This window comes from Acipenser ruthenus, chromosome 53 (assembly GCF_902713425.1).
Source record: "Acipenser ruthenus chromosome 53, fAciRut3.2 maternal haplotype, whole genome shotgun sequence".
NCBI lineage: Eukaryota > Metazoa > Chordata > Actinopteri > Acipenseriformes > Acipenseridae > Acipenser > Acipenser ruthenus.
The window spans coordinates 4,709,822-4,735,175 of NC_081241.1; the positions used below are offsets into that span (position 1 = coordinate 4,709,822).

General features: G+C 36.7%; 1 protein-coding gene across 1 annotated transcript; it reads right to left on the reverse strand.

The window, feature by feature from the left end:
- Window positions 1–696: 696 nt before the first annotated feature.
- On the reverse strand, window positions 697–23,701 carry LOC117432910 (membrane-spanning 4-domains subfamily A member 8-like). Its single transcript, XM_059016788.1, has 7 exons — window positions 23,617–23,701; window positions 9,450–9,605; window positions 5,752–5,862; window positions 5,271–5,327; window positions 4,307–4,417; window positions 1,757–1,875; window positions 697–1,493 (listed from the first exon to the last, which is right to left on the reverse strand). Coding segments are annotated over exons 2-7 (555 nt in total). The 5' UTR covers window positions 23,617–23,701; the 3' UTR covers window positions 697–1,492.
- Between the last annotated feature and the right edge of the window lie 1,653 nt (window positions 23,702–25,354).

Sequence of the window (25,354 nt, forward strand, 5' to 3'; positions counted from 1 at the left end):
GTCAATTTAAACATTTTAGTTTTTCACTACTTTTCACTAGTTTTGTTAATGATGCGATGTCGTTTAATTTATTGTATTTATGATTGCACCTCAACTCCCACGCTTTGTACTTTAATATATCATTTTTGGACCTTTACAGTTTCTATACTTTGTATAGATGCGATTGTAAGCATATAATATCATGTTTATAGGAAGGGAGTGGTGGGCTGGTCGAAATACCTTGTGGGAAAGTGTATTTCCAATACAAAGTATGCAGAATGGTGTCAAAATATAAATTTCTTTGGAAACATTGCATTGAAATACAAATTAGAAAGGGGCTGTTTATGTGGAAATTAATTTGCAAGTGATAACATCAGCATTACTGTGTGTTCATTTAAAGAATGTAAAGAAAGGAATCACATCAAAAACAATACTAGCCAGCAAGATATTTGTAATGTGTGAGTGTGGTAGGGCTGTGACCCTGCACGTGTGATTTTGTATATGTTATGTGTGTGTGTTTATTTTTTGTTTCGTGATAGTGCCCGTCGATGAAGGCTCTACAGTGTGGTAGTTGACCACGACTGGAGTTATGCGTCCCGAACTGAAGGCAAAGTCACAGTCAACCACACGGTAGAGCCTTCATCGAGAGGGCACTATTGCTAGTAGAAAACTATTTTTCACGTTATTTCTGTAAAAATAAAAAAAAAATTAAAACATAGATTTACCTTTAACTTGTAATGATTCGTCAGGTACCCTTCCGCTGAGAAACGTTTTAGGAAAATAGTCCCAACAATGTTGATAAAGAATGACATACATAATTAGAGAAAAAAGAAATAACTTTATTGAATATTTTTTTTTACTTGTCAGAGCTGTTTGTAGTTTATCTGGACAGTGGCAGATATCTAAATGGAGCTTTAATACTGAACTGTTCATGTCTCAGTTTATTGAAAGATGCTGTCTGAGCTCCAGGCGAGCTGACAGTCTGTGATTGGCAGTTTTGGGTCCAGGATTGGTTGCTTTCGTCGGTGCAAAGTATTGATTGGCTGGTTTTGGTGGATAATAAAATACTTTTGGACCATTTGTGTCTTTGTTTAGTATTTGCTTCCAATGGATGTGAACTGAGTTTTCAACACAGCAAGAAAAATTAAAAAGTTTGTACTTGCACGGACTGATTATAAATTCTCACACCCAGAGATTTTCATGCAGGTAGGTATATAAGGCTACAAATTATACATCCTGAGGTGTTTTAATAAATTTGCACACTGCTTTATCACTGAATAAAATACAAAACTTGGAAGCAATGTATGTATTTCATATGCACATACATATACACATGTCTTCAAACATTACAGCATCTACAATCTTGATACATTAAACATGTAAATACATTATTAGGTTACATTAAATCATATCACATATAATAGTTTATTATTATTTGGTTTTCTGTCCAAGATTAAGACAATGCAATTCATATCTCCAAACAAATCCAGTTGAAGAGCCTGTGAAGCAGTGATCTGTAAAATGAATACATGCACACATTAATTCATATTGAGGTGGATACTAATGCTTTATTCTATGGTGTCATTAAATCTCAGTACATATTGTTATTTTTCTTAATTTATGGAATTATATATTTTAGGTTATTGTGGGCAGGGCATGATTCTATTTTCAATGTGCTTCAATTTAATTAACTTTAATCTAAATAGATTGAATCTAAACCATCACAACCTACAGTACAACTGGGAGCCAATAACTGTAATCCTGTATACAAGCTTACCATTCTCTAGTGCTGCTGCCATGCAGAAACCTGTACCCCTGAATAATTATGGGTAGAGTGATGCATATCTCCAGCACAGTAAAACTGAGAAGAAGGCCTTTAATCCCAGCAGTCATGAACTGTTAAAAACAAACAGATTTGAATGTATTTGCAGTTTCAAAATAAGAGGTTTAGCTCAACAATCAGCACTTGACTGATCCCTCACACTCAGTTCTACACATTGTCCAATAGATGGAGCCAAAGGACCACAAATACGAACAATGGTGTTTAAAATGCAATGCAATTGTCAGCAGGGAAGGTCACACAAATTAGTCTCACTCTCTAACCTGGATAAATGTAACAGACCCTTGTGGGATCCTGAACTAAGGCTGTTTGAAGTGGGCTTCAGCAGCCAGGTCTGTGGCTATAAACCTTCCTCAGCTTCAACTTGTAAACCTTTAAGGTACAAGGACATGTGTGTCCCACTAATAAAAATGCAACGAGGTGCACGAAACAGGCTTAAAATTTACTGACAGGTTGGATCTGATCATCCAAATTGCCAGTTTTCTTGTCGTGATACTTGAGTCACTCTCAAATGCATTTTAATTAGACACCGCTTGAAAAGCAGCTCAATTCCTTGTGTACCTCAAGGGGTTAAAACAAATAAATTGATGTGATTAAGAACAGACACAGGACTTGGATTTGAAATCAGACAACATGAAGGACATGTGGGTAAGAGAACAGTCCATCACTTTCATAACCCTTTCCATTCTACCTTTAAGGAAGTTTTCACTAGGGGTGTGCCCAAAACTGAATGCAGATTCCTGAATGTATTCACTAGAGGTGTGCCCAAAACCGAATGTAGATTCTTGAAACATCAAGAAAATGTGTTTCTTTATGTCAGTCTTTAAATACATCTATTGTTAGGGGAGACTACTGGGTAACACTTTACATGAAGTGTCTCTAATTACTGTGTATTTACATAGTAGTTAATTAGTAAATACATATGTACTTACACATCATTACAATGTTATTACTCATCGTTACAATGTACTTAATGTCTACATTTTTTGCATGATATAACTATAATCCTAGCTTTAACTCTAAATCTAAACCTAACCCTAGCTATATCCCTAACTCTAATCCTTTTCTGATACAAGTGTGTACTTAGATATAGTGTGCATTGTAACTATGCAAAATAGCATTGTAATAATGTGTAAGTACTTGTGTATTTACTACATAACTACTATGTAAATACACAGTAAATAGAGTCACTTAATGTAAAGTGTTACTGACTACTTTCCTGGCTGTAAGTAAATATTCTTCTGTTGGAATTGTAAAGTCAGTATCAATCAGAACTTGCAAAACAACTGTGGCGAGACAGTGTAGATTGCAGGGAGAATACAGTGAGATGGAGTTGGTAAAAGTGTGTGATGGATTTCTTCAATATTTTTAAATGGGATATAGTGCTGACCATTGGTTTAACAGGAGCAATAGATTCATTGAGCCTTTATACCACCAGGTAACCCCCCCAACCATGCAGATTGGATCAGACCTTTATTCTTAGTGTGTGTGTGGGGGGGGGGGGGGGGGGGGCAGTGCTGTAAAATGCTCTAAAAATCCAGCTGTGGTTTATCCAGCAGTATATACATTGATCGAAAACTTTGAGATAATGCCTTTATCAGTGAATGGGTTTAAAAGTACCGTGGTGTTGTTTTTGAAAGGAGTGGATGAATAGGGTGTAGAAGACATCACCAAGAAAATGAAAGCTAATATAAAAGCAAGTAATACAACCTTGAAAGTGGAAGAGGAGTAGATGAAATCAAGTGGGGTTAGAATTCCCTGCTTAGTTATTTCAAAAGGGATAACAGTCAAACTGTATGATTAGTTCCAGCTCTTTTTGTTTATTCGTATAATTCATAATTTCACTATATTCAATCATATTTCGAAAGTAAAACTAAAAAGACAGATGATTCAGCGAGGGCCTTCTTCAGTGTACTGCTATAGAGAGTTTGCATTTACTGCTGTGCTCTGCCCCACGAGGACAACTGAGGATCGGAAACGAAAAGAACGGGAAATAATCAATCTGCTTATGACTCATTATCCCTATGGAATTAACACAATCACACTGCATTAAAGAAAGATATTCCCAACCTAACTTAATTAACACTTTTTTCATTTCTTTACTTTCTTATTTCCATCTCTCCTTTTTTTCCCTAAAGTTTGTAGAATGTATACATTTTTTATAGTTTGAGACTTTGTAGAGAACAGAAATTAACAAAAAAATAATAAACACATAAAAGGGTAACACTTTATATGGTGTCTCTAATTACTGTTTATTTACCCTACCCAAACCCTAACTCCCTAAACCTTAACCTAACCCTTTTCTGATACAATTGTGTACTTACATATATGGTGCACAAAGATTTACACATTAAGTTTATTGTAACTGTGCATAATAACATTGTAATTATGTGTAAGTACACATGTATTTACTATGTAACCACTATGTAAATACACAGTAATTAAAGACACTTCTGTAAAGTGTGACTGAAGAAAGCTTCCACTTACACTTAGCTGATCCTTGTTGCTGTATGAATTCCAAAAGGACAGATCCACAGAATACAAAACTATTCCGATTCCAGCAGAAAGAGAACTTCCTAAGCTCATTTTTAAACAGACCTGAGCAAAGAGACAATAGTATATTACTGTGACATAATTTTATATAGGAAAATCCTACAGCTGACCTGGACCTTTGTGATTGTTAACAGCATACTGATCAGAATATTATCAAGGACTGTTATCCAATTAATATGGATAAGTAGTTAGACAACTAGCAAGTTGTATACCCCCCCCACCTGAACTGCAATATATTCCCACTTATCATATCTCATTTTACTTCACAATTCTCAAAACATGTGTGAAACAGACCCCCAGAGATCTTACTCCTGAGGCACTTGTGAAACACAGGCCACCAGAGGTTTAAGTCAAGGTATTTGTGAAACACAGATCACCAGAGGTTTAAGTCAAGGTATTTGTGAAACACAGGCCCCCAGAGGTTTAAGTCCTGAGGCACTTGTGAAACACAGGCCCCCAGAGGTTTAAGTCAAGGTACTTGTGAAACACAGACCCCCCAGAGGTTTAATTCCTGAGGCACTTGTGAAACACAGGCCCCAAGAGGTTTAAGTCAAGGTACTTGTGAAACACAGGCCCCAAGAGGTTTAAGTCAAGGTACTTGTGAAACACAGACCCCCCAGAGGTTTAAGTCAAGGTATTTGTGAAACACAGACCCCCGGAGGTTTAATTCCTGAGGCACTTGTGAAACACAGGCCCCCAGAGGTTTAAGTCAAAGTACTTGTGAAACACAGACCCCCCAGAGGTTTAATTCCTGAGGCACTTGTGAAACACAGGCCCCAAGAGGTTTAAGTCAAGGTATTTGTGAAACACAGGCCCCAAGAGTTTTAAGTCCTGAGGCTGTTGTGAATTTCCTTGCTGTGCCACCTGACCCACTATTCATACTTAATAATCCACTTACCCATAATATTTTTGGATACTTCTCTACTGCAGCATATAGAGATCCACACACCAAAAACTGCCAAAAAAATACATTTATTTATTTTATATTTTATTATGTATACAAATACACAAATACAAGTAATACTTTAGCTCACAAACAAGCATTAATGCAGAATGCAATGGAAATTGTCCTGGCTGACTGCATTCTGTAACCTAAAAATGAGCTTTTCAACATAAAAATATACTGCATGTGTACATATGTTTTAAATTATGAAGTTTAATAATAATAATAATAATAATAATAATAATAATAATAATAATAATAATAATAATAATAATAATAATAATTGAACACATCATTGAAAATAACTTGCTCTGCCGAGACTTAGAAAATGCATTAAAACATATATAAAAGATATGGACATTTATATGGTAAAATTATAAATACATTTGACAGGGATATTATGTAAATATTTAGAAATAAAAAAATATATATTTACCAAGAAACCAGTCAAAAAGGGTAATTTGATAATGATAATAAGTGAAGGGGGAGACATCGCTAGAACGATGCCAAGTCCAATGGTTATCAACCCGATCACGATCTGAGCAGCCTTTAAGAGAAAGAACAAGCAATGCAATGAAGGGATGAAGACAGAGTACCAATGCTGAACCAGAAGGTAACCTGCTCTCCTGAGGGTCCCTGACATTAGAGACGTTCAATAAAACTCACAATAGCATATCATGTGATCCACTGAACCTATATAACTGTTTGAGAGCTGTGTGCAACTATTCAGCAACAGGGAAATCAGAAAGATCTCAGTGACTTCACAAGGGGCAACCAGCTCTTCCCTCAACACAGAGGCTGCATTGACCAACTGATTAACACTAGAAGGACAGGAGATATATTCATACATAGAAGCCCCGCAGCAGTATTTCTGACAGCTGTATTCAAAACACTGTAAATAGTATTATGAAAGGAGAAACAGTCAGATGTAATTCGTTTTTTTTCATATTGAGTAATCCACATTAACATCTGAACAACCGAAGCATATTATATATATATATATATATATATATATATATATATATATATATATATATATATATATATATATGAACATTTATTTTACAAATCAAAACACGAAAATGTAAATAAATAAACATCTGAACAGACATCGGTTTACAATATACATATTTATAAAACTGAAACTATAGCAATACATTTTTAACTTTTCAACAGCAATCAGTTTATTATCAGATGAGCAAAAGCAACTGAACAACGTAGATAAATAAACTTAGAAAAAAACATTTTACAGAAGTGCACAGCACAAGAAGTTAGAATAACAAGTCTAATTTCTTTTTGTTTTTTTTGACAAAAGGGTATTCCTTTACCTTGAGTCTAAGGCTCAATCAACACAGATAATGCGCCTCTCCACGCCGTCTTTCTCCACAGGACACAGCTGTCCAAAGTTTTATTTTTATTGCACTTGCCAACCTGGCATTGGCGTCTCTTGCTGCTCTTAGTGGGTTTGCCAGCTTCAGCTGTGGCTACATGCTTGGCAGTCTCCCACTGTACCAAATGCTTCTTGTGAAGTTGCTGTGCTAACTGTAAAATATATTATCTCCTTGGTAAATTCTTCTCCGTGCATTCTTTGTAAAGTATCCAGGAGTTGATGGCTGCGAGGTCCAATACATTGTAAAACACTTGAACGGACCACCGTCGGGAGCCAGCTTTCACGGAATACTTCCGTGCCATTTGATCCAAAACATCAACTCCATATTTTTGGTACTCTCCCGCCTAGACTACTGCAACTCCCTCCTGGCTGGCCTCCCTGCGCCCGCCACCCGTCCGCTCCAGCTCATCCAGAACTCCGCTGCCTGCCTGGTGTTCTCTCTGCCTCGCTTCTCCCATGCAACTCCACTACTCCGCTCACTCCACTGGCTCCCGATCACCGCTCGCATCCAGTTGAAGACTCTTGTACTAGCCTACAGATGCCTTGACCAGACTGCACCCAGCTACCTCCAGACCCTCATCTCTCCCTACACCCCCACTCGACCTCTCCGCTCCACCTGCACTAGAAGACTGGCTCTACCTCATCTACGCTCCCCTGCCTCCAGAGCCCGCTCCTTCTCCACCCTCGCTCCGCAGTGGTGGAATGACCTTCCTACAGATGTCAGGACTGCCCAGTCCCTGATCACATTCCGGCGCCTCCTTAAGTCTCACCTCTTCAGACAACACCTGTAGAACTCCTGTTTTTCCCCTGGGACACTTATCACCCTTCCTTAAATGCGCTTTATTTGCTCTTATCTGCCCCCTATTTTACTGCATTTAATCCTGTACTTCAGAGTACTGTAATCTGCCAAGTGTTTAATCTGTAGTATTTTGTATTTAATCATATCCTGATGTAACTATCACTGTTATCTGCTGTATTATTGAATTGTATTTTGTCACACTTGTACTTGCTTGAACCAAAGTCATTGTATTTATCTTGCTCTTAATTGCATTATTTCTTGTACTGTAACACTTGAAATGTATTTGCTTACAATTGTAAGTCGCCCTGGATAAGGGCGTCTGCTAAGAAATAAATAATAATAATAATAATAATTTTGTTGCATTATCTCTGGTATTTATTTTCACTAGTCCCTATGCTAACTGACTGACCAAAGCAGCGCAGCTGGCAAGCAGGCGCCAGCCTTCAAAAGGCTGATTGAAAACAATAGACTGTCAGTCATTCACTCAGGCAGAGAGTAGAGACTAATCTGATTACAGTTAAACACATTGCGGACTGGTAAATAAAAATAATAAAGTAGAATACCGTTCTGTATAATCACAATATAATTGTTTTCTGTGTGGCCGTCAATGTGACTGCTCCCGGGGCTTTTAGGTATAATGTAATATATCTCCTTCATTTCTGCACTCCTGCTTTTCATGCTTTGTGAGAATATTTAATACATATGGACAGAAAGGTACACGAACGCACAGCCCCATATGTGTTACACAACTGGAGAAAATTACATTTTAAAACCAAAAACCGCCAAAATGACTGCCGCAAGGCTTCTAGTGTTAAATAATACCCTTTTAATATTTAAATATCAGTTAGTGCTTTAAAGGAATCAGGGTTCCATAGATCAGAACCATGCTGAACTCCCTCTAAACCCAAGAGTTATATAGATCAGAACCGTGCTGAACACTCCCTCTAAACCCAAGAGTTACATAGATCAGAACGTGCTGAACACTCCCTCTAAACCCAGTCAAGAGTTACTTAGATCAGAACCGTGCTGAACACTCCCTCTAAACCCAAGAGTTACATAGATCAGAACGTGCTGAACACTCCCTCTAAACCCAGTCAAGAGTTACATAGATCAGAACGTGCTGAACACTCCCTCTAAACCCAGTCAAGAGTTACATAGATCAGAACGTGCTGAATAATCCCTCTAAACCCAGTCAAGAGTTACATAGATCAGAACCGTGCTGAACACTCCCTCTAAATCCAGTGTTAAAGGTTCTCCCTTTAGCAATGCGGTAGGGCCTCTTTAGTGAAATGCATCAAAGCTTGTATTATAAACTGTTTAGTGGTCAAAGTTTGCCACCTAACATGCTAACAGTATTGTAAAAATGCTGGTTGTATATATTATTTTCATATAGAAGAGCACATATTCCTTTTGGCATTACAGTCAGACAGGTTTTTGTGAATTTATCACAGTACCACAACTGTCAAACAACTTAAAGAATTGACAGGGAAAAAAACAATACTGTGTAACACTTTAGAAGAAGTTGGTCTTTCTCTTTGTAAACATGTTCTCATTAAATTAATGGATAATTTATTATCCCCTTTGCTTCAGAATATTAACTAACATTAAATACCATCATCTTGCTGTTTTTAATTTGGAGACTTCGCCACTAAACCCATGACCCAAAAATAATGGGTAACTCTTTACAATAAGTGTCTCTAATTACTGTGCATTTACACAGTGGTAATATAGTAAATGTATGTACTTACACATAATTACAATGTACTTAAAGTGTAACTCTTTTTGCACAATATATGAAAGAATACAATTGTATCAGAAAAGGGTTATGTTTTGGGTTATATCATGCAAAAGTACATTTTAACTATGCATAATAACATTGTAATTATGTGTAAGTACTAACATAACATAAAACGTAAACCATATTTAAAAACAGTGGGTATCTTACACCCAGGGCTGTTGGCTCCACCTTGAGAAATTTCCCCAATGTTGCTGGTTTCTTTGGAATCAAACAAGCTGGTTCATATCGTTTCAGTATGTTCTCAGAATCTTCTTCATCCTGGGTATCAATATCGATGCTGCTGTCCACGAAACTTGCCATCATCTGAAAAAAAAGCTGTTTTATTCTATTGTAATTTCATGAGCTCTCTGTTAATTCAGGGATCATGAAAAGTGAGGTGCATTGTTTTTACTCATCTCATTGTAGAAATCCACTTTGCTCAGTCCCCTTGCTGGTGACTATATTAAATCTGACAAACATTCAAAACTGTCAAATGATTAAAGAATATGTGTTAAACAACAAACCAATTCACCCCTTGAGTTATTTATACAGCTTACAGTGTTACAAAATACCCTGCAAAGTATACAAGAAATGAAATGCGTTACCTTTGCTGTGTTGTCCGTATCACAGAATTATACTTTTAAACATATTGCTGACTCTTTTTATATTGTCTGTGACAAAGTGTTTTGCAGTGTACAGGTGCAGGAGTGATGCGTGCGTAATTAACAGACAGAGATTTATAATCCAGTTGGAAAGTGGTTTCTTTTTATTTTATAAATTCCAGGTCTGGTGACCAAATAAAGATCCCCTCAATACACAACAATGTGTAATGCACGGGGCAAATAAACACGGGTATGCAGTCCCAAATAATAAACACACGTATCCTTCCCACAATGTACTAACACAGTCACCAGTCCTGGGTGCGCGCTGTAGTGCTCATGGTGGGTGATACAAGTTTATACGTGACAAAAGTGCAGTGCTGTTCCGGGTTTGGTGCTGGCCCTTGGCGACAGCTCCGGAACGTGTTAGCCGTCTAATAATAGCAAACAAGAACAATTATAGACAAAACAACCAAACACTCACGATACTTTTATCAAAGGGTTTAACGGTCCTGTTATATCTCTTAACCAAAGCGAAGGAACAGATTGCGTCTCTCCATCCCATTTTTATGCCGTCACACATGACCCCTTGGTAAACGAGTGCAGCCGCCCCTTCAATCTGCGACTGCCACATCGTTTCCCTTCCGGGTCGATGAGTTAATGTGCCGGAGTTCCGCCCCCTTTCTAGCTGGCCGACTTCCTTTGAACCCTGGGAATAAAGTGTCTGGCCAACTCGCCCAAGGTACTCTGTTCTCTCTACTTAGTGCCATCGCAGGTCGGGAGGGAGATTTACCACCAAGAATCACTGTATTTCTGTCACATGTCCATATCACAGAATTATACTTTTAAGCCTTTGCGGTCCTATGTCGGACCTGGTCCGACATTGCAATTATTCCTATCCGGTCCAATGTCGGACCCTGTCTGACATCATCAAAAAGACGCAAAAAACGGGTTTCTAGTCGTTTTTTCTCTGGAAAAAGCTGAGAAAACCATTCAATGGCTGAGTGGGAGCGACAGGAGCCGAGACAAAGAAAACAAATAAAATAAAATAAAGGACGTATCTCATGAATAGTCATACTTGCCCCCGGCATCAGATAACGGCGGCCATAAGGAAACAAGCTGGCTGTAACTGCATCGGCGCTCAGAGAATTTCACAGACATTTGCAGAGCTGTTTTGAGATGTTATAGTAATAAAATAATGACTTGGATCGCATTATTGAGGCGTTTGGTGATAAAACAAGTGATCAGGAGATGATTGATCGGTATTTACGACTATTATTATTATTATTATTATTATTATTATTATTATTATTATTATTATTTATTTCTTAGCATATGTGAAAGCTATAGCGAACGAAAGGGTGGAGCAGGACTGGAGATGCCTAGTGAGTGCTTTTTTGATATGCAGGGCCTTTTAAACCCGTTTGACTGTGAAAAAAAAATACTTTTAAACAGCGTGTCTAAAATTAACTGCGCGTGTGAAAATAAATTGGACCTGACACGCACTTAATAAATGGACTGCAAAGGGTTAAACATAATGCTGTCCCTTTTTATATTGTCTATATCACAGAACTATACTTTTAAACATATTGCTGACACATTATGGGCCCGATTTTGGAAATGTTTTTCATTTTCGGTGGAAACAGCAACATATGCAGAATTTTTCCACCTGTTAATCCATTAAAAAATGCCCTCCTATTTTCTCTGTTTTATCCACTGGCAGATTGCATTTCATGCATCATTTTCTGTGGTTCTCAGGAGCTTTAAATGAGTAAGTAATGACCATTGAAGCGGTGCAATCCGCCAAAGAAAAATGCTTCTGGTTCAAATGTTATACAAGCACAATCGAAACATGCCCCTAAACAGCAGGGTAAAAAAATCAAAACGCAAATGCAAACATATATATTTTATTAGTTTATTTTTGTAGTATTATTTTTCTTATTATTTGTGTTTGTAAACTGTTAAAATAATCTGTGAAATTGCAGGACAATGCAACAGTGTAATCTTAACAGAATGTTTGTAGTAAATGTAAATGGTCACATATATAATATACTGGCAAATGTACTGACATTTACCAATGACAATGTGTGTGTGCATTATATACAAATGAGCATTGCTGTTCATTACTCTGGCAGCCAGAAGCAATGTTGCAATCCACATTAACAATTACAAAACAGTTACAGTATTTTAATCAAATGAAGGGTGCAAATATGTCAGGTAGCAATATTTGTCTACATTTAAAATATTTAGGTTGTTAACTGTGCAATATTTAAAATTAAAAGTGTGATCGTAAAGCAGCTGCTTTCACTCATTCCTGTCAAAATTACATCTTGTTCAAGTAATGGTTATTAATTTAGATGCACCAAGAACCAAAAAGTTATGTTTCAACTTTTCTACTAAATACAAATAAAATATGTAGGAAGACTGTATACACATATTTGCATTTCACATACGGTCCGACTGTGTCTGATAGAGCATCTGAAACATTTATTTATAGGTTCTATATGCTCACCCTTGGATGTGCATCAGTAACTTTATAGGCAAACAAACAAACAAGCATGCATATTAAAATGATTTGAATGAATTCCTCTCTCTCTCTTTCTCATATTTGTCTGAAAAGGCTCCTCATATGATAATGATTTATGAGATTTTTAATAACTGTTCTATACAAACTTCTAACACGCGTACACTGTCATTCTGGACACTCTAGATGCAGTGCTTAATTTGTACAGAAAGAGGTTCCGGGGCGAAGGCATTAACAATATTACCGTTCCTAAAAACCATATTGTATGTACTAGTGTTAGAGGTTTAAAACAGTGGTGCGCAAAGTGTGTGTGGGGGGGGGGGGATGGTGAGTCAATAAGGGGGGTGCTACTGTGACTAAAGGGCGGTTCTGTAATTTAGTTTTTTTAAAGGATAGAACATTTTAAATAAATTATAAAGGTTATAAAGACAATAAAGATGGTTATAGAGACAATAAAAAGAAGGATGCCACATGGCAAGAAACAGCAGAACAAAATACGCGATTTACATGAAATTGTTAAGTTCTAATGTTTTAATATATGTGTGTGTGTGTGGGGTGGGGGGCAACAAAATGTATGCTAAAAGGGGGGGGAGTAGCATTTAAAATGTTTGTGCACCACTGGTTTACAATCACGTATTCTACACCATCTAAAAATACAATAAACCACACCCTCCAGGGTTACGGTAAGTAACGTTCCCTTCCAATTCGAAGATGACCACCAACCAATACTTTTGAGAAAGTATACCAGCGCCGTCGCAAGGGAGCATGAGCGGACAGCATACGAGGGATGCCTCGCTACTGCCAACCGGACCCTTGTGCTTAATGAAGGCATAAAAGGATCTACCACATTGATTCGGTAGAACCTGGTGATTGTATGCGGAGTAGCAAAGCTAGCTGCTGTACAAATATCAGTCAATGATGCACCTCGAAAGAGCACCCATGACTTGACCACCCCTCTGGTAGAATGCGTGGCCACCCTCCCGGCCTCATTATACACAGTCGATACTGTGTCCACAATCCAGTGGCCCAGTCGCTGCTTCGAGATGGCTTGCCCCAGGGTCCTTTCAACATAGGAAAAGAAAAGTTGGTCACACTGACGCAGCACTTCTGTCCTATACATATAACCTCTCAGTACACTCACTCGGCAGAGAGAATTTAACGATAGCCTGTTTCCATTATCCCAAATGCGCATAAAGGAACTATGCACTCACTGACCCGCTTAGCAGAGGTAATGGCCAATAAAAAGTCTCAAAGAAATGAAAGAAGTTATTTACAAACCGCTAACCAAGATCATGCAACAGTCTCTTGACACAGGGGTTGTACCGACAGACTGGAAAATTGCAAACGTAATACCGATCCACAAAAAAGGAGACAAAACCGAACCAGGTAACTACAGACCAATAAGCCTGACTTCTATTATATGTAAATTTATGGAAACTATAATAAGATCTAAAATGGAAAATTACCTATATGGTAACAATATCCTGGGAGACAGTCAGCATGGTTTTAGGAAAGGGAGATTGTGTCTAACTAACCTGCTTGACTTTTTTGAGGATTGTGGCGGAGTGTCCTGCCCCTATTTATTATCATTTGTACTTTTGTTTGCAGCGCGGATAAAAGCGCTGCGTCTTTTGTTATTGTTTTTTATATATTTATAATTTAAAAACCCCGTGAGGATGCATGACTGATCAGCTACTGATTATTTAACTAGCTGACAGTCATGCATCCTTACCAAACACGTGCAGACTGTGGCCAAGGGGTAATAAGATAAATTAACAGCCAGTTAACCCCTCGGCCAGAGTATAAGAACCTGCAGCTGTCCGTCCTGCGGGGTTGGGTGTACAGAGAGAAGGTACGGGGAGATAGAGAGCAGACAGAATTTAACAATTGCTAAAACGTTAAATTCGTCAGATTCGTTTGGCCCTCGTGTCCTTTGTTTTGTTGATAGTTTAAATCTTTTGTTTTGTTTATTTATTTATTAAATACGCGGAGTGCAGTAGCATTCAGCTTCACCCGCCCATCCACTGTTTTGATTCAGTTACTTCCTGGTCCGTGACGTCACCACACCTCACCACTGCGAGCCATCCTGCCACAGGATGCAACATTGACAATGGATAATTGCAAAGCATACGACATGGTTTATTTAGATTTCCAGAAAGCTTTTAACAAAGTCCTGCATAAAAGATTAATTCTCAAACTGAACGCAACAGAAAGTACTGATTAGAAGAGAAACCTCAAAATGGAGCGAGGTAACCAGTGGTGTACCACAGGGATCAGTATTAGGTCCTCTGCTATTCCTAATCTACATTAATGATTTAGATTCTGGTATAGTAAGCAAACTCGTGAAATTTGAAGACGACACAAAAATAGGAGGAGTGGCAAACACTGTTGCAGCAGCAAAGGTCATTCAAAATGATCTAGACAGCATTCAGAATTGGGCAGACACATGGCAAATGAAATTTAGTAGAGAAAAGTGTAAAGTATTGCATGCGGGCAATAAAAATGTGCATTATAAATATCATATGGGAGATACTGAAATTGAAGAAGGGAACTATGAAAAAGACCTAGGAGTTTAGGTTGATTCAGAAATGTCTTCATCTAGACAATGTGGGGAAGCTATAAAAAAAGGCCAACAAGATGCTCGGATATATTGTGACAAGTGTTGAATTTAAAAGGGAAGTAATGTTAAAACTTTACAATGCATTAGTAAGACCTCAGCTAGAATATTGTGTTGAGTTCTGGTCATCTCGTTACAAAAAGGATATTGCTGCTCTAAAAAGAGTGCAAAGAAGAGCAACCAGAATTATCCCGGGTTTAAAAGGCATGTCGTATGCAGACAGGCTAAAAGAATTGGATCTATTCAGTCTTGAACAAAGAAAACTACGCTGCGATCTGATTCAAACATTCAAAATCCTAAAAGGTATAGACAATGTCGACCCAGGGGACTTTTTTGACCTGAAAAAAGAAACAAGGACCAGGGGTCACAAATGGAGATTAGATAAAGGGGCATTCAGAACAGAAAATAGGAGACACTTTTTTTACACAGAGAATTGTGAGAGTCTGGAACCAACTCCCCAGTAATGTTGTTGAAGCTGACACCTTGGGATCCTTCAAGAAGCTGCTTGATGAGATTCTGGGATCAGTAAGCTACTAACAACCAAATGAGCAAGATGGGCTGAATGGCCTCTCGTTTGTAACTTTCTTATGTTCTTATGTTCTTATGTAGCCAGCCACCTGGTCAGCGTGCAGCATGCACCAGGGGAGACACACAGGCCAAAGCTTGATCAGACGAGAGCTCAGTTAGTTGAGAAAAGAACAGAAGGAAGAACACACTTTTTTTTTTGAAGGCCACACGCACCGAGGTGGGCGGGCTGAAGCAGCCAGGGAGGTCTATTCGACAGCGGGCCAGGCTACAGCAGAACTCCAGGAGCGGGATAATCCGTAGTATAGCGAGGGCCAATATAACAAGGGGTGGGTGTAGTAGTAAGCCTAGCTATATGTAAAATTAAATGGTAGTGGAATTCCTTTGACTGAAATTTTGAGAAATGCAAGAAATATTTAAATTCCATTATAAGTGGTTATAAACAATAGTAAAAACAAAACCATGGCAAAAGTGTATAATAACTCATGACAGAGATCAAATTTTTCTTGGTGTTAGATCTCCCCCTGACCTGTGAGGGCGCTGTGTAAAGGGAACAGAGTACCTTGGACTAGTTGGCCAAACAATCTATTCCTAGGGTTCGGTGGAAGTTGGCCATCTAGAAAGGGGGTGGAGCTACGGTACACTAAACCATTGACCCGGAAGGTTAACGGCGTGGCATCTGCGGATTGGAGGAGCAGATGTGCTAGTTAACCAAGGGGTCAAGGTCAACGGTATAAATAGGGGATGTAGCTGTGCAATCTGTTCCTTGCAATTGATATTGTTATGATATTGACCAAACTGGACCCGAGTAAAGTAACCATGAGTGTTTTTTTGTTTGTTTGTCAGTGTGTCTAAAGTCTACTGTTTGTCTTGTTTGTTAGACTAGATGGCTAACACTGTCTGGAGCTGTCGCCCATGGCCAGCACAAAACCTGGACAACAAAAGCACTAACTGTTTGTCACGAATAATTGTACCTTCACCACCCACACTGCAGCACTCACTGGGAGAGGTGACCGTGTTTGTGTGTGGTGTTCTGGACTGTATTATTATTTACGGGACTGCACCCCTCCATATTCCTAAGCAATACACATCGCTGCTGTGTTGCCAGTTCTCTTGTTTGTTTTCTGTTTGGTCATCAGACCCCTGGATTTAAAATAAACAGAACCCATTTTCACCCATACTCTGTTGTTTGTCTCTTCATTACTGGATTACTACACTGCAGCTGCACGTACCACTTTCCACATAACTGTATTGCAAAAACAATGCAACCCCATACAATTGGTGAGACAGACATAAAGACAGACAGACAGAGAGACACACAGGCATAGAAATACAAACAGACCTGTAAATACAGACAGACTATATCCGTTATAAGCGATTATAAACAATAGCGCAAAAAACAATGACAAAAGTGTGTAATAATACTCTTATTTCTATTTCTATATTCATATTATTGAATTATTCTATAATTGTTAATAGCATAATTAATAACATGTTTATAGATTGTTTATAATCACTATATCAGATCCCTAAACTAAAGTGTTACCAACATTTCTTAGTTGTTACCAATTCTGTGGCTGCTGAAAGAAGTGTTTCTTCATATGACAGACACATTTTCACAGAGCAACGTCAATCCACGAAGGAAGACCAGCTTAACCAGCTGATGATGCTTAATTTTAACAGCAAAATATATAATGCACAATATTATGGGCTCCTTACGAAACACCCTTTTTTACATTATATATTCAAAGAACAAAACTACAAAAATAATAAAACACACATCTTATATATGTTACATAATCTATCAAATGCCAGATCATTTTCCCCTTCTGTTGACAAATTACATATTTGTGCCTGGTGAGATTAAGATCAAAGAAATATAATCAATTTTATTAACAAATGATTTGCGCAAAAGTGTACTGGTAAATTTGAACCTATAAATAATTCTATGAAATAATGTTGAAAAAAAACTTTATAAATCTTATTATGCATTCACAGGGATGTGAGGGTTAAATAAATGTCAGTAGCCAGCATTTTGTATATTAATCTGCTAATAAATACTTTGTAGTACTAGGATGAGTAATTCAAATGGTTAAAGTAATGGGATGATTGCTTAATGATTGCTCAGTACGTGGTTTACTGTGGAGGCTATATCGACATCGAGTTACTAGAGGACTAAATTACAGGTTAAAAAACATGTAAAAAACACAAAGCCCTGACTCTGAACTGTGGGTTCACACACAGTGACAGGCTACATTGTAAATAAGACAGTGAAAACTTCTTCATAAAAAACAGCAATATGATATGAATGAAGTCGTTTTTCACAGCCTGTACTGTTTAAAAAAAAAAATACACTATAACTATCATGAAAATGGGACATCCTGAATTTTGAGGGGGGCATATTGGGTGCCTGAAAAAGTTAAGGGGGGCACGGTAGTGATCTGAAGTGCTGTCACTCCTTACTGGTGGAAAGACTATTGACCATTCTGAAGCAGGTGAAAGCAAACTGGTGGAAGTTTAAATTTTCCACCACTTTGATCTTTGGAAAATAAGCATGGATTCTTAGATTATGTAGTCCGCCATCAAGAAAGCGTCAGAATAACTAATTTTGGAAAATAGAAAATCGGTTGGAAAAATGATGGCATAAAGCATTATCCTCCAGCGGATCTCCTTTGAAAATAACACCCTATGAGCCATAAATCAACTGGGCAATACATTTCTCAACATTTACTGTGGAGTGTTCACCAGGAGAAAGAAATCTCTTTCAGGATCGCATTGTATCCAGATCACACTCCCCCCTGCAACATGCTGCTTTTCTGTTCCCACAATACTGCATGCCACTCATTTGAATCAGAGCACCAGCACTGATGCAGGAGGGAGCGTGACCGGGATACACTGCAATGTTCCTGAATACTTGTTGAAAAAATGTATTCCCTAGTTTATTTATCTATGATGTGTGAATAATAAAATATAAACAACACAGGATTCTATAATACTTTAAAATATTTCAAATTCATTCAAAATGCCATTGTCAAATTAGGAATTAATACCCCATACTGCATTTCATATTACAATCAGCAATTACATATTCAATGTGTTGATGTTTATATTTTTTATATCTCTTAATAACTGATGACTTTTTTTTAGATCTGAAAATATAATCGTTATTATATAGTAAGTGTAGTGGAGACCTGCTGTAACTGGACTCTTCTTTGGAACAACAGATTGTACTAACTTGTGTATTAATTGTTTATAGCAATTTGCAATTTCTTGCAACAACTCGTCCTTATCTGCAGATTGACAGTTACTACGAAAACAGATAATTTATCTTCTTGACTTGATTTTAAACCTCAGCTACTGAAACATGCTCTTTTAACAATGCTGCCATATAATTAACAGCATTTTCTTTATTAAAACCAATTAACCTGTTAATACACAGATTAGTTATAACATGTTAATGAACTTGTTTTCAACATGTCTAGACTATCTTCCAGCTTTTGGTTTCTTCATCTTTCTATACTATTTTCAGGCACTAACAGTTACTTGTGCTCTTGTTCTAATTTCTATAAATTAATATTGATCAATATTTCTAGTCAAAAAGTTACTATCTTCAACAAATTATATATATATATACATACAGTGTGAGTGTTTCTGCAGGAGATGACATAATAAATGGTTCTTTCTGAAAGCCTTCACTGCATCGTACAGTAAACATTTCAGATACACTTTAGTTTAGGGATCCGTTATAAGTGGTTATAAACAATAGCAAAAAAAAAAAGGCAAAAGTGTACAATAACTGTATTGTAAAAGCAGCCCTAAATAATTGGTGAAACTGACATATAAACAGACACGCATAGCAAGGCAAACAGATCTGAAAAGACAGGCAGACAGACTATATCCGTTATAAACGATTATAAACAATAGCAACAAAAAAAACAATCACAAAATGTATAATAATAATCTTAGTATTTCCAATCATGTTCTATCATTGCTAATGACATAATTAATACCATGTTTATAGATTGTTTATTATCACTTGTATCGGATCCCTAAAGTGTTACCTTGGAATTGACAACAATTCCAAAACAGAATTTTCTACATGTCCCCCAGTAGTGTGATAATGTATACCTCAGTACTGTAAGAGCTGGTTTATAGATAGTAATAAATCATTTTCAATGGTACAATATAAATCTGCTTGAAGAATTTGGTAACATTAAGTGTCTCTACTGACCGTGTGTTTACATGGTAGTTACTTAATAAATACATGTGTACTTACACACAATTACAATATTATTATGCATAGCTACAATGTACAATTGTGTATTTACATATATTGTGCAAAAATATGTACATGTTAAGTACATTATAACTATGCAGAATAACATTGTAAGGACACATATATTTACTATGCAACTGCAATGCAAATACACAGGAATTAGAGAGATTTAATTTAAAGTGTTACCAAGATATTTTCCTATTTTCCATGTTAAGTAAAAATGCAAAAAAAAGTTTCAGAAGTGCACTACCAGATTTAATCAAGATTTAATAAATACCACTGCCTGAAAGATAATCGGTCATTTAAATAAATAATTATGCAATAATTTGTAGCATAAAATGCTATGGAAAGCACCCGTGTCCTAAAGACTTTGAGAGAATATTTGTGATGATACATTGAAAACTGTCACTCATTACAAACTATTTAACATAATTTGACAATGAAGATATTTTTACAATTTAAATCATTGTTTCTGAATACATGTATTTAACGTTTTAATATTCATAACACATATTGAAACACTGAAAGAAACTAATTACATTATTAAACAAATGCCTGAAAACTTATTTTCAAAACATTTGCCAAATCATCTTTCTTTTTTTTCTTTTAGTAATTTTGCCTAGTGTACAGTGGAGTGTTTTATAATTACTGTTTTCTGTGCTCAACTTACTTGAAGTATGTTATGGATGTAAAAATGTAAAATGTAAAAATAGAATCAATTACATGAAACTGTTGAGCTATTATAGTGTACGGTATTTTAATAAATAAACCTCGATCAGGTCTTAGGAGAAAAGATCTGTTTCTTTTGAGGAGCTTAAAGGTAAGGCTTCTATAAATGCGTTATAAAGGGTGTTACACACAGTAATATATGGGTATTATTAAACAGGCTGCAGCAAAACATATAACTAGAAAAACTGCAATACTGTAACACAAGCTGTTCATTAAAACATATTAAATTATGTAATGAAGTGATCTCTTATAGGCACTGACATCCTTGATAACCTGTGTTGTTCAATTAAAAACAAAACAAAACAACCAAAAACAAACATTAATGAAGAATGTTTTTTTTAAAGATGACTGAAGGAGGGTAATTGAGTAGCAGAATGAAAAGCATCAGATGGTTCTGTGTTTGGTCATTCTCTATTTTATTCTTTGGTGTAATTCGGGGTTAATTTGTACCGGATCACACGGATCCCAGATCCGGTACCTTTTTGTCTCAAAGCTGAGAATTATATAGTTTGCAAACGATAAACCTATACCTATACGATAATAATCATAACACATATTTAAAATCAGTCGTATGTTATTTTTTGAATATACAATATTCTTCTATGCAGACAGTGATAAAAACTGTATTTTTGGCCACATGAGATCCTTTTTGTCTGAAAGGTGAGAATTATATAGTTTGCAAATGATGAACCATATTTAAAACAGAGCTCTATATACATAACATGCAATAAAGCAAAGTTTTCCTGTTCCATGAATTGAATAGCAAAAGTGTCCTGTAACGATATATTTTAGGATGCGATGTCTATTATTAAACTACTAGTTTTTTTTACACCCAAATGTCAAAACAACAAAAAAAACTAGCATTCCTGTTCTTCAAATTCGCCGGCCCGACACTGGTATTGTTCAAACAATAAGACACGAAACCCCGATCCACAAGCAGATGAGAACTGCAAAGTTGATGGGCAGAGCTCTCCATAGAAGAATTGCCAGACTCCTGCTTCAATCTGCTCAATCGAAATCACGCATCGTACAGGTGGAAGATCATTTCTGAAAATATACTAGACTAACCTTGGAGATGCTAAACAAAAATGAAATATTTATGCACAGTGGTTTATAGATAATATAGAATACTGTTAAAAAAATAATTCAAGATCATTACTTTTCTTTTTCTTTCAATTACATTGATGCATTTCTGAGCCTTCCTGCGTAATACAATACAAAACAATAGAACATTATTTTTATTAGCGCCCTTCACGCCAAGGTACCCCAGAGTGCTGTACAAAGTTAAAAACAAAATAAAACAGCGCATGTATACAATACATTCCAGTTATAACCAAGCACATTAAAAAAAGTATGTTTTCAATTTAGATTTAAAAGAATCCAGTGTTTCAGCCTGCCTAATGGTAACCAGAATAGAGTTCCACAACCGAGGAGCACAACAGCAAAAAGCTCTGTTTTAGAGGACTTATTGGAACAATTAAAAGTTCTGCATTTTCTGATCTCATAGAACGACTAGAAACATACATAATTAATAGTTCTTGGAGATAGGATGGTCCTAATCCATGAAGGGTCTTAGAAGTTATTACAGCAACTTTAAAATCAATTCGGTAGCTCACTGGTAACCAATGTAAGGACATAAGCACTGGAGTAATGTGTTGAGAACGACCAGTATGAGAAAGCAGCCTGGCAGCTACCCCCTATGACCCTTAGAAAACCCCCGGCTTAGGTGGTTTTCTTTTTGAAAGGGTATGATCCAGGAGTGCAAGAAATAATTCAAATCTGAAATCTTAAAATTACAACAACCCTTTATAAAGATGTTACATTGAGGCTTAGTACTACAGCTGTGGTCAAAAGCTTTGCAGCACTTACAATTTCAGAATTGGGACATAATTAAATATATATATATATATATATATATGATCATAATTTTGATATTTTATTTAAAATCATGTTATCAAAGAAAGTACAAAACGAGAAGTCGCAAAAGTCTGCAGAAAGCCATAATATAGTAATTTTTGTCAGTTTTCCGCTAAGTATATTTGAACATTACAAAGCGATATGTAATTAAATATGTTAACATAACATTATACAGCAGGTTTCTTTCGATTTTGTGAAGCAAAATTAGTTAATTGTACAGGGTGATGCTAAAACTTACATACTTATAGCTGTACATATAAGCCCCCACGTTATGGCATGTCATTCATTTTCAACTAGACACAATGCAATTCATGTACCTTCTATTTTATTGTACAGTTTTACTGCTTGAACTTCATCATTGAAATTAATGATGGCTAGTGTTGAGCATCTCAAAAAGCAGTAACCGAGGGAAGTGAAGGGTAAACAGTACTGATCAGACCCAGTGGACACTGAACCCTGAGTGTTAATTTGTTTTGAATACTAATCAGAATCTGTAATACAGTAAATACATGCCTTGCCTGGTCTTCATGGTCTCTAAGTTGTACTGTACTGTACTGTACTATATAGCTGTGGCCAAAGGTTTTGCCTCACCCTATATAATTAACACATGTTGCTTCATAAAGTTGAATGAAACCTGCTGAATAATGTTACATTAACATATTGAATTACAAACTGCTTTGTAGTTTTCTATATACTTAATGAAAAACTGATACAAATGTAACAGTAAAAACACACTGTACTACTATTATGGCCTCCGGTAGACTTTTGCAATAGAATTGTGTAGTTTCTTTGATTACATGATGTTAAATAAAATATTTAAATTATATTCATGTATTTTTTTTTAAAATTATGTCTTAGTCCTAAAATTCAAAGTGATTCCAAATTTTTGGCCATAGCTGTACATGTGCAGGTCAGTGTTTGCAGTGACACCTAAACTAACCTGTGTGCACATTCAGTATCTTCAGCTATCAGCATGGGTTTACAAGGTCCTTCATAAGCAAGTCTACTGTGTGTTTTATTTCATGCTAACATAATGTTTTGATCCATAGGTCACATTCCAGTATACAGCATGGACTCCAAATACAATTGAGTATGACATCTCTGAGGCTGGAGCAAAAAACTGAAACTTGAAAAAACAGAACACTTACCGGTTAGAAATGATATTCACAGGATCACTTCTTTTCTGTATCACAGCATACTGAACCTGCAAACCAGAATCTATCAAACAATGGTACAGCAAACAGTAGGGCTGTGTGTAAAGAGGGAGGCTGGAGCTTCTAAACCACAAGACAACCTCAATACAGTACTTCAGTATGTCAGATACAGGTAAACAACTACTTTGAAATTGAACATCCTTATATCTGTTAATCATTTTGAAATTTAATAAAAGTTACCTTTTTTCTGTTTGTTGTATTAATACCTTGCAAAACAAAAGACGTTTAAACTATCCACAAAAGCAAACACAATTCAACAGGGCACCTAACTTGGTCGTATACTGTTTCACTGTTCTTTTGTAATATTAATGCCCTAGACACATTCACAGTACAATATACAATATAGTGAAGATTTATAAAACTCCTTCCGTGAAGCAATGTACCTCATAAAAATGTCTTTAAACTTGATTTAAAATATATGTGCTGGTCCCTAATATATTATGATTTCCATTAATAGGGAAAACGAGTAGAAGAATTTATACCCTCCTGGGGTTTAGAGCGGAAGGATTTTGGTAGGTCAGTGATCAGAGTTAAAACATAAGAACATTTATGAATGAAAGGAAGTCAGTCGACCCATCTAAGCTCATCCAGTTCCTAGTAGCTAATTGATCTCAAACACGTTGTTAAGTTATCTTAAAGGATCCAAAAGATTTTGCCTCAATGACTAGGTAGCCCATTCCGTACTCTCCCACTCTCTGTGTGAAGAAGTGTCTCCTTCTCTCTGTCCTCAGTCTATTTCAGCTTCATCTCTAGCTGTCCTCTGGTCAGTGGCCGGGTTTCCATGGAAAAAAGAAAAATCAGTCTCACCTTTTTCTCACGCTATTTTGGTAGTGCCTTTCGGGTAGCGTGGGTTTCCATGTAGTTTTCATTTAGCCAGAGAAATTCTCCTTCCAAAAGAAAATAACCTAATTCATATTAAAATACAGGAGGGTGTATTTAAATGTTTCTGTCTGAGTTCCAATTTGTCCTTATAGGACTACAGTTTTATTAAACTGGCATTCCGTAAAGTTATTAGTTTGTGTTGAAGCACCGCAACTTATACCCCCCCCCCCCCCCCCCCCCCGCCCCCCAAAAAAAAACATTCCATAAGAAAGCATTGTGTACTGTGTGTACTATACTTGCTAAACATTTTTTGGCTCCATATATATTTACTTTATACCTATTATACACCTAATATAATAATAATATTAATAATAATAATATGCTCTACATATCATTATGTGCCTGTATAACTCCCCACCTCCCCTTTCTTCATACATATAGAGAATGGACGGCCCTTGAAGAGGTGTGTGGACAGCACTCCCAGGTGAATCTACAGTGGCTCTCAAAAGTATTCACCCCCCAGTTTCTGAGGACAGCCTGTTCTAGACAGATTCACAGTTGTGCCATATTCTCTCCATGTCTTAATAATGGACTTTACTGTGCTCCGGGGGATATTCAATGCCTTGGAAATGTTCTTATATCCTACCCCTGATTGGTGCTTTTGAAGAACCTTATTCCGGATTTGCTTTGAATGTTCCTGCGTCTTCATGATGTAGTTTTTGTTAGGAAATGTACTAACCAACTGTGGGACCTCCCAGAGACAGGTGTATTTAACCTGAAATCATGTGAAATACCTTAATTGCACACAGGTGGACTCCATTCAACTAATTATGTGACTTCTAAAGACAAT

Excerpts from the sequence above, each read along its gene's own strand:
- LOC117432910 (XM_059016788.1), bottom strand. The coding sequence starts at position 9,605 with ATGATGGCAAGTTTCGTGGACAGCAGCATCGATATTGATACCCAGGAT. Across the intron at positions 5,863-9,449 it reads TGGAGCCAACAGCCCTGGGT|GCTGCTCAGATCGTGATCGG; the intron begins GTAAGATACCCA and ends TTTCTCTTAAAG. Across the intron at positions 1,876-4,306 it reads GCAACAAGGATCAGCTAAGT|TTCATGACTGCTGGGATTAA; the intron begins GTAAGTGGAAGC and ends TGTTTTTAACAG.